General features: G+C 37.5%; 1 protein-coding gene across 5 annotated transcripts in view; it reads left to right on the top strand.

The window, feature by feature from the left end:
- Window positions 1-15,853, top strand: part of STS (steroid sulfatase) — a 112,393-nt gene extending 96,540 nt beyond the window's left edge. For all 5 annotated transcript variants that reach the window (XM_084293957.1, XM_084293955.1, XM_084293959.1 and 2 more), the window contains one exon: window positions 12,191-15,853. In XM_084293957.1, the coding sequence (XP_084150083.1) occupies window positions 12,191-12,573 (383 nt within the window). In that variant the 3' untranslated portion in view covers window positions 12,574-15,853. The remainder of the gene's footprint in view (window positions 1-12,190) is intronic.
- Window positions 15,854-16,233: the final 380 nt, after the last annotated feature.

A 16,233-nucleotide genomic window follows, 5' to 3' on the forward strand; every position in this document is an offset into this window, starting at 1 on the left:
TGGCAGCAGATTCCCTAATAATAATAATAATAATAATGTACTCAACTTTTTGCATATTTTGTTTTCAAAAGTAGTTTGAAGTATGCAATTTAATGGGAGTTGAAGAGCATATGTAGATCCTTGATTAAACAATTAGTTGAACACATGTAGCTTCAGTCACAGATTACATTGCACATTGCTATATTTAAGCATGAGGTCAGTATTTGAATTCTTAAACTAAGATATAAATACTTTGTTAAACTGAAGGCAAACAAGGTGAAAAGATCCTCTCAATAAATTCATGGGAATTTAAATATTTGCTTCAGCGGACCATAACTCTAAAAAAGATGTAGAAATGGAATTTAGAACAGTCAGTGCAATGAGGAATGGGGGCAGTCCAAATAAACTCTGAGACCTGCACCAAAATCTGTTAACTCCAGCAAAAGTTGGTGAAAGATGTGTATTTGAAAAAGTTACTAGATAAAACAGTAAGTGAAAGCAATGTGCCAACAAAATGTCTTTTTTTGTCTTCTGCAATAAAGGAAATGAGTGATAGTAGCACAAAAGTTACAATAGAATACACCATCCATCAAGAAAGCTCTAAAAAATACATTGTAGGGAACAATCATGCAGTGGCAGGGGAATGAATTAGGTGACAAAAAGAAAAGTCATTTGAAATACCTGAAATGAGCTTTTGTTCTTAGTTGCTAGAACTGGAACAGAAGAAACTGCATATACTAAAATAAGAAAGGTATTGCCATCATGTAAGCAGAGTCAATTCAGATGTACTTTAGCTAGTGACTATTTCAGAGGTCACTCAACAATTCTTAATGATGAGTGAGACATTACAAAAGAAATAATGATAATAATAATAGTAAAGTATACAGAAGTAATTTTTATGAAAAAGGAAGTTTTGTGTGTTTTTGTTTTCTGTTTGATTGGTTGGCATTTTGTTGTTGTTAATTTTTAAGAAAAAAATCTACAAACCTCTCTCTGTATTTTCTGGCTACCTCAGGTAAATATGTAGACTTTACATATACTTGAGGGGAGGAGATGTTCGGCCCACTATCTATGAACACTTTGGGATCTTTCACAAGCAGTAGCACCTTGTAAATAGATATTTGCTCTTAGAAAGCCAAACTGAAGATGGACTATAGAATTCTGGAGAGATGGGAATTTTGGTTCTCTAAGTTGGGGTGATATCTCACTCTGAAAGTGACTCCAGTAGGAAGACTGCAACAGCAGTGCTTTTCACCGGAACCTCTATGATGTTTATGAAAGCAAATCTGCTCAGTATCTTTGATATATAACATAACATAACAATATTATAATATAATATATTATAACATAAACTATGTTATAATAATATATGTTTAAAAACATGTAATAAATAAAATAGCTAGGTTAGACTGTGTAGTAAAATACAAAGAGTAAGTTAGTTTTGTATAACTGAGCAAAGTTTTATCTAGACATTAGTGTCATGAAAGATCTGACATGAGTGGTCAGAAAAGAAAAGCATAGAATAGTTTGAGTTACGCTGGCACAATGCTCTTTAAAAACCAATTAAGAAAGTGCCACTTGCTTCTCATGTTCAATTTTCCTTTTAACACAAAATGAAAATATTCATTTACATTGGCTGTTAGCTATCAAATCTCTGAGAGGTTTCTTATTATTATTCTTTCTTAGAAGTGAATGCTTTTGCTGATTGGGGTAGCTCTTACCATGGAGGCATAGGGGCCCTTCACCACAATTACTTTATAAACCTCAGTAAGACACATTAAACTTCATTCTTTGTCATCAGATTTCATCTGAATATCAACATGCAATGCCAATGTAATCTATTAGAGAAATCATACAGAAACTTGTAACAGTAAGTAACAAGTCTCCATAGATACATAGGCATATTTTTACTAATTATAGTCTGCAGCAAAGTTTTTGCTTGAAATTCCTCAACAGTAGAAGTCTATTGCTGCAGACTGCTGTTCTGAGGGTCACCATCCATGAAAAACATTAAAGTGTCAGCATGACGTGGATTTATATCTGTTCTCCACTGGTTCAGCTACACAGTCTCATGAAGTATTTAAACAGCAACAAGTATCTGAATTAAAATAGCGAGGCTGTGGGAGAAATTCACTTTTCCTTCAGGATAACTCACGAATCTTCAGCTCACTTGAACCACATTTTTGTTGGACAAAGATTATCCCCTTTCTCCTCTCCAAACTGCATCCTTTTACCCTGTTTTCATCCTTTTCCGATCTATTTATTTCCCTTTCTCCCTCCCTTTCTGTACTCCTAGTCTCGCTTACAGTGAATCTCCTTTCGATCCTCTTAATAGATCCTTATGTGTGTAGATCCTGTTCTGCAGCTGCAGAAATTGTAATAAACTCTGACCTTCATGAGGATTTCTCTGTCATTTGCCCTTTCTGTTTCTTTTTTTTCCAAGTCCATTCCATTTTCCTTTTTTAAATCACAGAATGGGTGGGTGGGATTGGAGGACCAATGGGATGGGGATGGAAGGGACCTCTGAAGATCATCTAATCCAGCCCCCCTGCCGAGCAGGATCACCATGATCACCTAGAGCACATTGCTCAGGATGGCATCCAGGCAGATTTTGAATATCTCCAGAGAAGAAGACCTCTCTGGACAACCTGTTCTAGTGCTCTGTCACCCTCGCAGTAAAGAAGTGCTCATATTCAGCTGGAACCTCCTGTGCTTCAGTTTGTGCCCCTTGTCTCTCATCTTATCACTGGGCACAAGTGAAAAGAGGCTGGCTCCATCCTCTCGACATCCTCCCCTCATATATTTATATACATTAATGAGATCTCAATAATGTTCTTTTAGGTTTATTTTTTTGCTCCTGATTTTATTCTTTGATGTTATCAAGAAGACACACTTTTTTTTTTTTTTTAATTGTATCAAATATCTGAAACTTCATCTAATGAAGTTCATTATGATATTTTAATCTCTTCGATGACTGAAGTTACTTTGTTTCCCCTGCTTCCTAACTTGTTTTGTAAGCATCAACTTCACTCCTTATTTGCCCCCTTGTGGTTTTGTTTGTTTGTTTCTTTGTTTTCCCTTGCATGATATTACATGGAGGCACCAAAATCAAGGAAATCCTCCAAAAATCCCAAATGATCTCCCAAATCCTTAGTTTGTTTTCAGCAATTCAACCACAACAGGTTGAGGAAGCAGAGCAAACATCGTGTCATTTACCTAACCTACCTGATTAACTATTTTAATTTGCTATCTTTGGTATCAGAGCAGCTGCAGATGAATTTTGGTGACACAGTAGGGGTGTATTACTTGGTAAGTGTGAAATAACATAACGGCTGAAGGGAAGAAGAGCATTTCCAGTTTAAACACAAACCAGAAAACTAATTATATCAAGCTCAAGAAACTTGACCTAATCAACAGATACACATTTCTGGTACCAATATTATAGGTAAGAAAGTGTTTCCTTTGACAAACATGACAAATCCTTTACATTATTTTCTTGTCTTGACTCTGCAAACAACAGCAGAATTACTGTTAAGCTGTATGAAAAGGCTGTTCTTATACTGGGATGTGGAGGGCTCCATTCCCAACTTACTTGTGGAGAGAAAGACAAATACAGGGGATGTAGTGCTTTTACCCTGTTGGTCAGCTGAACACCACAATGACTCGCTCACTCCCCTTCCTCAAATGGAAAGAGGGAGAAAATACAATGGAAAGGGCTTAAGGGTTGAAATAAGGACAGGGAGATCCCTAACCAATTACCATCACAGACAAAACAGACTCAACATTGGGAGATTAATAGAATTTGTTGTCTACTAATAACAGGCCAGAGCAGTGAAAATCTAAAAACAAATAAACACCCTCCCTCCAACCACCCTCTTCTACATCCTTCTACATCCTCCCCCCATTCAGTGCAGGGGAACAGTGAATAGGGGCTGCAGTCAGTCCCTAATACTTCATCTCCACCGCTCCTTCACGGTCACTCCCTGCCCCTGCTCCCTGTGCGGTCCCTCCCACGGGATGCCGTCCTTCCCCAACTGAGCCTGCGAGGGCTGCCCACAGGCAGCAGCTCTTCAAGCACTGCTCCCACATGGCTCCGTACCACAGGGTCCATCCCCCAGGAGCTAACTGCTCCAGCACAGGTCCCCCACAGGTGGGCGGCAGCTCCCCCCAGACCCCTGCTCCTGCATGGGCTCCTCTCCACGGGCTGCAGCTCCGGCCTGGGGCCTGCTCCTGCGGGGGCTCTCCATGGGCTGCAGCCTCCTCCAGGCCACATCCACCTGCTCCACCAGGGGCTCCTCCACAGGCTGCAGCATGGAGATCTGCTCCATGTGGGACCCATGGGCTGCAGGGGGACAGCCTGCTCCACCAGGGGCTTCTCCACAGGCTACAGGGGAACTGCTGCTGCCTGCCTGGAGCACCTCCAGCCCTCCTGCTGCACAGTTTCTTCTTCGTCACATGAAAGAGACACTGTCCAATTTTAGTAATTATCGTTATTTCTGTTTTTAAATAACATAATTAAAGTAAAAGTAAATTTAAAGTTTTACTGAAGTGAAAATTAATTTATTTTCCAATGATTCTGAGTTCTGGATAGGCCAATGCTAATCAGAAATACTTCTGGACCTGTTCATATCTTTTTTCTTTGTTTTTTTTTTTTTTGTTTGTCTGTTTGTTTGTTTGTTTGTTTGTTTTTTTCATGAAGTTTTTGACTTTTCTGTGTTAAAAACACTTCAGTTTCTTCCACAATAAGTGCTTAAAATGTGAAAATTTGACCTGAGAGTTAATTTAAACTCTTAAGAGGCAGGGACAATAAATAATAATAATAGTAATAATAATAATAATAACAAAAATCTCAGTATTACAGACTTTGAGTATTTGATTACTTCAGATGTGACTGAACAGAGTTCACTCACCAGAATGATTTTATCTTAATTGATCGACAGAGTTGGAGTAACCTATCCTCAAAATAACTCTGAGCTCTCTTCATTTAACATATAATACGTTATTAAAGTGAATTCATTCCATTTACAGGCCCAGGAGACCCTTCTTTCATCTTGTTTTTAATAGCAAGGATATTTTAGCAAATTATAGCACTCAGAAGGATAAAGCCTGTTTTTCACTATGCCACATGTCTGCCTTTCTCATTCTGGAAAGTAGGAGAGGGTCAAGGTTGTTTACCTTTTCCATCACTTATAGTCATCTGGAGAACAGCTGAAGCTCTCTGCATCCATTTTGCACACTGCCAAGGACAAGAAAATATTCCCATTGCTTTCCTAAAACCAGTCTTCTCTTCAAACTCAAGCACTCATGCTGACTGTAGAACTGTGAAATGGGGTTTGACTTTTGCAGAGAAGTCCACACTGGCCGACTGCTGAATTTCTTTGAAAAACCTTAATCTTGAACATTCCCATATGAAACTAGGTAATAGATAGCTTCTAGAAATTTTTGTAGGAATAAATTTATATAATAGTCCCTGTTGGCTGTCTTTAATAGAATAACGTATGGTTTATGCTTTTGGTGTTTAGATTTAATTCAGGATTTTTAGTGACGGAGAGGGTCAACTGCACTGTTTGTACACATGCTCAGTAATCATATTATTCTGCACAGACTTTTAGTAGGCTTCTGGTTTCCATTCCCTAAACGCGGGCTCATAACAAGCTTAGTCAAACAGGTTTAAACTTTTCTTTGACCCTTTTCTTTCTATTTAAAGATTAAACTCATTATAAATTTTCATGTCAATGATTTGGAATATTTCTGTGCATTCTGTGTATCAAAGGTTTTTTTGACTTCCAAATTTTTAGATTTTTAAAAGCGTCTGGAGAGAGACATCTATGATGAAATTCTGGGAGATGGTTTTGTTTAGTTCAAACTTGTTTGAAAATATTTGCAGTAGTTGCTTAGAATTTCATTTACATCTTTGTCTCATGTGTTTGACTCAGTATCAGGAAAATAGCTGTCTGAATCTTGCATATCTGTTCATTTCAATCAAGATGATTGCATCCACTTTATGTCAGAGAGGAGTGATTGTCCTCAATTTATTTTCTATTAATAAATTACATTTTTTGAAGGACAGAAAGGACAAAAGACAAAACACCATTCTGAATAGATTTCTCTTTAATTTTTGTCATCGTTGGCAAAGTGGCTATGCTTCGTTACATTCTTAAGTGTGTTACTCTGTTGTTTCTTAGCTATGTCTATTACTGACTCCAGTGAAAAACCAGTACATGCAAATCACCACTCTTTTTCTCAGAAACAATGAAACAGACTACTAATTTTGTTAGTGCCAACATTATCTTCTGTCTTCAGCATGACATCAACTGCTGTTTAGATGAATTGAAAATTATGTGGACAATTCAACAAGTGAATAGACCCTTGAACCAAATTTGTAGCAAGTGTCAAGATTATATGCATCAGGTTACTATGGGTGGAATCCTTTTTTCTTTCCAGGGCAAAATGTATTCTTCGGTGTAACTCTATTAACGAGGACTTCCAAATATGAGGCATGATATTGCATTCACACTTCCTTTTTTAGCAACATAATTTCTGTGCCCATTTGGGAGTTTCTTCAGCAAGTGGAAAAAAAAACACTCTATACATGATCTGTCATTCTTTTTGAAGATGATAACGAAGAATTCAGGAAGAAAATTCTTTGTCAGCTTCTACCATTCAGCTAATAATCTTGACTTGGAACAGAATTCAGTGGAACCCTGTTCCACTGAATAGCACAGCACTTGCTCACCGGCTCATGCAAGAATTAACCCATGACTTGACTTCATTTCATCAGCCTGAGCATGGGTTTACCATGTCTTGTATTATTCCTCCAGTAATGTTCAGTATGATTATTAGATGTCCACCACTGTGCAATCCTTTCAGATTTAGTGGATACTTAGCATTGCAGTTTCTATCATTAAGACTGTAAAATCACTGCTGTTAATGTGTAGGTTTTTTCATGTTTTTACCACAAATACTTTATGTTCTGCACAGTTCTTTACGCAAGCCTCTTCTATCAACAACCAATTCTTATAAACTTAACATTAAGTCTTTGATTATTGCTCAGTTATTTTCCACCTACACTGGGACATAATGTGCTGGTTTTTAACTGCTGTAACAATGTAACATTGTAAGATACCCAGATACAAGTATCTAAAAATGAAAAAAAATCACTGAAAGAGTAAAGTTACAAAATTTTGAACTCAAATAGCAGATTTTTATTAGCTGTTTGAGGAATAAACATATTCATAAAAATACCAAATACGTATGTTTTCTTTATAGTAACCAAATAGTAGTCTCCCTATGACATATATAGTTCTACAAGAACTTAGCAACCAAAATCTTGTTAAAATTATTAAATACTTGAAGAGCTGAATAAATACACATATGTGATATCTACCTTATATAAAATTAGTACAGAATCTTGCACTTCTAAATTACTCTAAAGATATAAAAAGCAGGAAGAAATGAATCAATCTAGCAGTAACAACAGTTATCTGAAGAATATCATTTTCAAGTGAGTTTTGGCTTTCATCTGTTACTCTGTAGAAATGTTGAAGAGCTGCCTTAAGATAGAATGTGAGAGCTCACCATGGCTACAGAGCACACAAAATGCAGGAAAAGTCTGTGGGCAATTTACATTTGTATGTAGCACTGTGCCCAAAGGGTTATGCTCAAGTGCCTCTGAAGTCAAGGACAGACCAGCTCCCCAATTTACAGTGAAGAACAGACTTGTTTAACTTTTTCTTCTCTTGAAAGAAGAAACAAAATAATATGAACAAAAGCAATGACAATAGTAGCAACCCTAGATCTATCTGTTGCAGATTAAATACAGTAAAAATAATATTCAGGGAATAACGCAGCAATAGCTTCTATTCACTTCAAGAAGTCCTTATCAGAAAATAGGATATAGCCATCAGTTATTAAGCACAGTGCTACTACTATAACAGAAATGACATCCATATCCAGTGTGTCACGTCATCTTAGAAATATTAATATATCTTACTGAGAGCTTTTATTTAATCTTATGGCTGCTACCTGTCTGTTGGAACTGTATACTGTCTGTATGAGTCTGAGAGGATAAATAGATCCTACAGATAAATAGATAAAACAGAAGAGCAGTCTGTTTAGGAGATCAAACTCATAGCAAGTGTGTTCGTACCAGGTTTACTTGAACTAATTGCAACCTGTTTTATTTGAGACTATTTATATGTACACTTTCTGTGGCTTTTGTTTTTTCTACATGTGTAAAGAAAAGTGGCATTGGGAGGTCTGAACAAGTGAAATTGTTGGGCAATTCACTGAGCTGGAGAACTGCAGGAAAATACAGATGCTGAATAAAGTAGCTGTGGAACATTGGGACGGGGTCTCAATGGGTTCTGCGGACTTTGAGCTTGCCTGTTGTGCTTTGGAAGGGATCTGATATACTGACTGTGGGGGAGCCCTGACAATTTTACTACTAGGTTCACTGAAGAAGAGATATATAGTTGTCTTTATATAAAAAGAGAGTTTACTATCCAGATGGTTTGCAGAACAAAGGCATTGTTAATTACTGAGAGATTAATTTGATCCTTGTAGTTAACCCTCTGACAAAATGAGATTCTATATCAGCTGAGAGAGACTGGGAGAGAACTCTCCCTTTTTAATATCCAGCCTTATACAGCTCATCAGCTTTACAGATTAGAAGTCTGACAGCTCTTTATGTCTCCTAGTATTACACTGGATGCTTCACAGCCACAGACACTGGCAGATATGCTTTAGTTTTTATAATGGTTAGGATTTAATGGTTAAACTCTGCACTGGTGTTCCTCCAGCACTACATGAAGTTCCAGACCCTCTGAAGCATCACTGCAGTGCAACAGATGATCATTGCACAATAACAGTCTTGTTCTCCTAGAGCTCAGTGGTTTGCATAGTATAAGCATGATTTACATAGCAGCACAGCTGATAATCATCAGCTCTTGGAAAAATTAGCCATGCAGTTCAGACATGATATGATGTCACACACATGGCTGTCTCAAACCTCACACATGTTTTTGCAACATAACAAATGCTCTGGATATAAACAAACCTGAAGAAATCTTTATTCTGCAAGAGAATCATAGAATTGCTCAGGTTGGAAAGATCAACCCGATCATCCAGTTCTAACCCCCCTGCCAAGGGCAGGGATGCCACCTACTAGATAGGTTGCCCAGGGCCTCATCTAACTTTGTCTTGGAACAAAAATCATAATACAGCTTCCTCATTTTTTCTTTTCCCCATGTCTTTATACTTACCTATATGAGCTGCTTGTAATTCAGAATCCCCATGCAGAATTTATATTGCTGTGTGTAAGCCCTTAAAATGGTCTTGTGCTACAATGTGCAATACCAAAAAACTTGGCTGAAAATTTCTTTTCAATGTCATTCAGCAGAAGTGTACTATCAAAGATAAATCTATGGTAAGACAGCCTGACCACAGAGTTCTCATGTGCATGGCCTTACTGGAATTTCTTTTAGTTGACATTTTAATAGCTATATAATTTTTTCTGCTCTTCTAACAAGGTGTTATAGTACTCTGAACTGAATTTTCAGGTGGGGTAAATATTGTATGGTCTACAGAGGCACAAAGAGAACTGATTAATAATGCCCTTTGGCTTTTTCTGTTCTTCATTGTAGAACTTGACAATTAAACAATTTAAAGAGCCTGAAGAAATGCTTAGTATAGAATCATATACCTTCCCAGAATGTAAATTTTAAATCTCAATAATTGAGAGGCGTGTTTCTGCTCTGGGCAGTGTTCTGTGCCTAAGTTCAAAGAAATTTGAGGGGGATCTTTAGATTTTATTTGTTCATTTTAATTCTGAGAAAATAGCAAATAATTCAAATATCAAACCAACATTTTAAAATGTTATTGGAGAAGGAGATGAAGGAATGCTCCCATCCTGTCCATTCCTATCCTGTCCCTCCTCCACAGTATGACTGAGCCATTGCTGCTGTTGCAGCCACAGCCCTCAGTGCCTTTTAAAGCTTGCCATGTCCTATTGTCTGTGCCAGCAGGGAACTCTCTGCCTTTAACTGCTTCCTCTGTGCTGACTCCTGAGCAGCATTCACAGTTGTCTCCCAGTCTGTGTATCATAACCATCACTGTTGACCCTGATTTAAGTGCAGACTAAGTGAACTGGAAGTCTCCAGATTCAGTCATTGAATTGGTTCCTAAAGGTAAAGTTCCTTACAGTGTGAAAAATGTAGTGGTATAGAAGAAGCTGTAAAGAATCATAGAATCACAAAATCACAGAACAGCTTGGGTTGGAAGGGACCTTAAAAATCATCCACTTCCAACTCCCCTGCTGTAGGCAAAGACGCCACCGACTAGGTCTCCCAGAGCCTCATCCAACCTGGTCTTGAACACCTCCAGGGATGGGGCATCCACAGCTTCTCTGGTCAGCCTGTGCCAGTGCCTCACCACCCTATGAGTGAAAAATTTCCTCCTAACATCTAATCTAAATCTCCCCTCTTTTCATTTAAAACCATTCCCCCTTGTCCTGTCACTATCTGCCCAAGCAAAAAGTTGTTCTCCTTTTTTATAAGCCCCCTTTAAGCACTCAAAGGTCACTATAAAGTCTCCTCAGAGCCTTCTCTTCTCCAGGCTGAACATCCCCAGCTCTCTCAGCCTTTCATCATAGGAGAAAGCCCTCTGATTATTTTTCACGGCCCGCCGTATTTTGAAGTCATGCTATAGACTGGAACTGCAACCTGTGACCACTGAGATGTTTCTTTCTTTAAACCTGTTTTTCTCTTTAAACACTGACTGTGATTTAGTTACAGCAAGTCATGTAACACTTCATCTCTCCCCTTGCAACGTTTTCTAGTGCCTTCCATTCTGGTGAACTGGTGAAATGATTAATGAGTATTAATTACTGCAGCACATATAAATTATTGACAGATTGTTACTAGAGTAACAAGCTTTCTGTGGACTTAACAATATTCAACAGAATACCAAAAAGATTTTTTCCCCAGTTTAAAAAGAAGAGATGATTCAAAAATGGTTTCAGCAATAGGGCACTTAGCAAAGTAAGTTACTGATATCTGTTTATGATATCTCTATAAACTCAAATGGATGGGTAGTCAGACATTATAGCCCTCAGCTGTTTACTGTCCTGCCTTTCTTAATAATAAAGTACATATTTTGTCTCTGATTAATTACTCCCTGGTCTTCTTCTGGAGCATTGTATGCTTCCTCGACTGGGGAGGACTGTGTACTTCCCCGGATATGCCTGTCTGCTCCTATCTGCCCTGCCTGTCTGTTCTGTGAGGCTCGAGGAAAACAATAGCCATTTATTGCTTAATTCTTTCTTGTTAAGTATTTGCAGGTTCTCCAGGGTGCCTTCTGTTCAAGAGTGCTTCTTGAAGGAATGGACTGATACCTGCTTGTCCTTGATCCAGGAATTTATTAGTATTTCAAATAGTGAAAATAGTGAATAAAGTTACACTAGTGCAGACAGTTCAATGTCTATACACAGCAAATTAAGTTAAGTGAAAATGACCTATCTGGAAGATGTTTGGTTCCCATTTTACAAAGCCAAGGTTCACCTAAGAATTGAGCTACTGTAATAATGTTTTGTTTTTTTTTATTATTATTATTTTATTTTTTTTTAATCATCTAGAGGTCTAAGACATGAATTTACAATCCATTATACGAGTTCATGTCATCACATTTAATAAAATGAGAATCTCTGTCTTAACGTGTTTGCAGAGTATGCGTATGGCAGAGGGTACTGGCATAATGCAACAGGGAGATGAAGGGAGAAAAAGACAAAAATGAAATTATTTTTATTAGCAAAATGAGAAGCACTCAGAGCTCAATCATGTCTGGATATAGTCAAGTGAAAAAGGTAAATTTTAATATGTCTAAAAGAAGACAGAGCAATGTCTTAGTAAATATTTATGCAGGTCTTAGTACTGTTTCCTTTAAAAAATGTTCTTTTCAGATTTCTTTTATTTAGTTCATTAGAATTCTTCCGAGGGAATGAAATAATTATTATAATGTCATAAACATATGTAGCATGAAAATCACCATGTTTTGCTTAATTTTGTTTTGCTCATTCAGTATGTTGTGGTTTGTGTACAGATAGAGGTTGTGCCAAAAGGCTGATGTCCTGTGGTATAAATTAGAGTTTTGTAAGATGAAGGGATTTTCAGTTGGTCATATTATCATTGACTGTTTTGTATTTGTTAAACTACAGGTGAATCTGTCTGGAAAGCCTTCTTCTTCACTCCAAACTTCAATCCTGAAGACTCTAATGGTTGCTATGATTCTCATGTTTGCTTTTGCCATGGAGGATTCATCACACGCCATGATCCCCCACTGCTCTTCGATCTCTCCAGAGACCCTGAAGAGAAAGTGCCACTGACTCCAAAAACAGAGAGACGTTTCTATGAAATCCTCAGGGTCATACAGCTAGCAGTAGCTAACCACACCAGATCACTGCAAGCTGTCCCTGACCAGCTCTCTTGGGACAACCTTCTCTGGAAGCCATGGCTTCAGCCATGTTGCTCATCTCTCTTTCAGTCTTGCTACTGTGACTTTGAGTCAGAAGACAGCCTGCTGGAGGTGCATTCTGGATAAACAAGCTGCAGTTCCCTTTCAGAAACTGGAACAAGGAGAATGTCTAGGTAGTTCACTTGAACCACTGCACAAAGCCTTTAGAAGTCTGTTATGTAGGATGAACTGTCTTTAATATGGTGTTGCAGTAGAATTTCGGTCAAGAAAATGTGCCAAGAGAAGGAGAACAAGACACATCTTTTCTGACTTAATAATACAAGAAATGGTATGGAGCACATGCTGCTGCCCTTTTCTATAAATGTATGCATTTTCTAGATTAGATTATTTTCTAGATCTTCAGCTTCAGCTTTGTTTTTACACACTGAGGAATTCACCTGTTGTTTCTGTCAATTATAACCACTAAGTACACACTTTTCTGTCCTTTTCAGTAAGTACTATTCACCGCTATTAGGATATTTCACCAAAAAATACAAATGCATATTATATATATATATATATATATATATAATGCTGGAGAGGTCCATCTGTGACTATAATTTGGTAACTGACAGATAGGTAAAGGACAGATTTGTAGCAGCATCTCTATCAACAAGCATCAGTGATATGGAATAATAAACAGTGCCAAAAATCTAACACTGCATGTGCCATAAAAATATAGAGAGATATATAGTAGAAGACCTTAGTCCACATTAAAGTGGTGCTCCCTAGCTAGCATCCTATTGCATGGAATCAACCTTTGTTTGGAAGGCAAACCACTTCAGGTGCACCAGGTGTGTCCTTGAGTGTGTACTATAGCTCTTCAGAATAGCTCTTCAGAAATACACGCAGGCCAAATTCATACCCAAGAAAGAAAGAAAGAAAGAAGGAAAGAAGAAAAGAAAAGACAGAAAGAAAGAGAAAGACAGAAAGAAAGACAGAAAGACAGAAGGAAAGACAGAAGGGAAGAAGGGAAGAAAGAAGGGAAGAAAGAAGGGAAGAAAGAAGGGAAGAAGGGAAGAAGGAAAGAAAGGAGGAAAGGAGGAAAGGAGGAAGGAAAGAAGGAAATAAAGAAGGAAAGAAGGAAATAAAGAAGGAAAGAGAGAAAGAGAGAAAGAGAGAAAGAGAGAGAGAGAGAGAGAGAGAGAGAGAGAGAAAGAAAGAAAGAAAGAAAGAAAGAAAGAAAGAAAGAAAGAAAGAAAGAAAGAAAGAAAGAAAGAAAGAAAATTATTTAATCCCTGATCTAGACAAACCCTTATATTCATAACCCAGTTGCTAAAATGAAAGATTTGGTCCGTACCTAATATGTGAATTTCAAATTCATACTATAATATAAAAGCACTATCTACATACCATACCTGTTCTTCCACTGATGAGTACAGTGTGCATCACAGATAAGTAACATTTGGTGTTACTTTAAATATTTTTGCTGTTGTTTACGCTCTCTGAATAGGATCTACCATTTTCTGATAATAAATTTGGGTTTGAACATTTAAATTTTCTCAAAGCCAAATATAACAGTCTCTGGAGTTCTTAGCAAGGCCTTGGGAAATCTACAATACTTCAGGGCTAATTTCTCGATCCATTTTTATCTGCATGTTATTCAGGAACATTTTATATCTACTCTACAGCCAGGCAAAGAGTTTTATTTGGCAGATTGTACCAGAGGAGAATATACCAGCAAAATACTAAAAGAATTTGATGCCTGATAATAGAAGGTGACTTGCATCAGAGAACACTAGTTCATTCCAACATTTTAATGTATTACAATCTGTTTGGTGGTATTACCAAAGCATTAATGCAAAAGGGATCTCAGTTGATAATAATGCAGCAGCTTCAGTCAGCTGCCATTAAGGTTGTGACCCAGTTGTTGGGAGCTGTAGAAGCCTGTCCTATAAAAATATATTGTGGTATAAGGTATATTTATCCCTCTGTAAAATCTATCCTTTTTTTATTCTAATTATTTTTCTGTTTCAGTTTCCTGTCTTGGGAAATGTATTCTTTCCCTGAAGTCCTATTTTTGATGTTTCACCTTGTATTTATGATTGTATATGCTCTGTGAGCTCTCTGTAGGTAGCAAAATCCTGTGTGTGCTGATGAAGTTAGTCAGTTCAGGTATTTCCCAAGCAGCCTCTCAGGACTGTTTATATTGTATCTGGAAAGCTGTCAGATGGCCATTCATGCAGCATAATTGCCTCCCTGCTTTATTTAATCACTGAATATACAACATAAATTTAGGAAGAAAGATCCGTGCAGTTTAAATACAAGTACTTCTCTGCAGCGTTCACAGCAGAGTGTCCACACATCCCAAACTCCTTGTCTCTGCCATGTGGCCCAAGAGCATCTTGACGCTGACCCCTCTGCCTGCCCTGCAGCTGGTGGGCAGCCCAACCTTCAGCCAGGGTGCACAGAGACCAGTGGGGTGGAGGATGCTCTCTCCAGGTGCCACAGCACTCCTGTGGTTTATGCAGCCTTTGCAAGCAAATATTCCTGCTGAATCATATGGACAGAAATATGTTATGTATTAGCTATGCAGCAGTAACTCTTACAAACTGTCATTGGATCTGTTTTGTTCCCACTGTTGCTAGGCTGTGACCTTAACAAGGACCTCAATTTATGGATGTCCTCAATTTAAGGACATCCACACCTACTTCTTTTCATCGGGAAGATGCTATGTTATTATTATACCTTTACTTTCTGCAGGTGTGAGAATTGATTGTTCTCTTAACACAGCAGCTGATCTCTGCTGCCTGACTGAGGAACGAAAAATGATAATTTTCTTCTGCTCTGTTTTTTTCTTGACTGAATAGAGTCTTTCTTTTATACCCTCATTGGGTTTTGTTGCCATCTCTCCAATACTCTTTCTTAAAACCTCCGCACCCCTCAAACACTTTTCTAACTATTTCTTTGCCTTTAAGTCCTCCAGTTTATATGTTGTGTTGATCACAATGGCTGTTATACCCTAATCAATCTGAAAGTAAAATGTGGTCTTTGTGAAAATATGTGATTTTTAGAACTCCTTGATGCTGCTAACCTTCTACTTATTTAATACCTATCAAGAATTAACTGTGAATTATAAAATCTAAGAAATTAAAGCACATCCAAAGAACTCCGAATAATAAAAATTATTTCTAGTTTGTGCCACAAGCTTCATATTTACCAAAATCTAATTTAATACAGCATTTAATATTTTGACATAAGCAATAAAATCTGAACTCCGTTTTTACAATTGTTCTTTCATGAAAGATTCTGTTAAGAATAGGACAGTATTTTTCATTTTCTATGGCAATGCTGTTTCATTTAATGCCTAAAATAAACCTTCCCTGTATTGCAAATGTATTGCAAATGTATTATATTTTCAAGTACTGTACCTTCTGTTCTGGAGATAGCATGTCAGATCATAGTAATTAAAATAGTCTTGTTTATCTGCAAAATAAAATGAGAAACACAGCATACCATTTTTATAATGACATTGCCTGTTCTAACAAGGAGGTTTTGTTTTTCACAACATTACTGATGGGATAGCCATGAATCACAATTTATTAACAAGGAAGGTTCAAGGAGAATGTGCTTCTGTTGTACTTTGAGACTGGTTTTCAATCTACCATTTAACTAGGACTGATATTTTAACATGGTGCCTGATGGTAGAGTACATCAGTTTAAAGTGGGAGTTCAGCTTCAGAGGAAAGTGTATTCCTCTAGAGAATTATTTAACAGTATCACATCCTAGTTTATCACAGAGTTCCT

The sequence above is a fragment of the Netta rufina genome, assembly GCF_964035555.1.
Source record: "Netta rufina genome assembly, chromosome: 1".
In the NCBI taxonomy this organism is placed as follows: domain Eukaryota; kingdom Metazoa; phylum Chordata; class Aves; order Anseriformes; family Anatidae; genus Netta; species Netta rufina.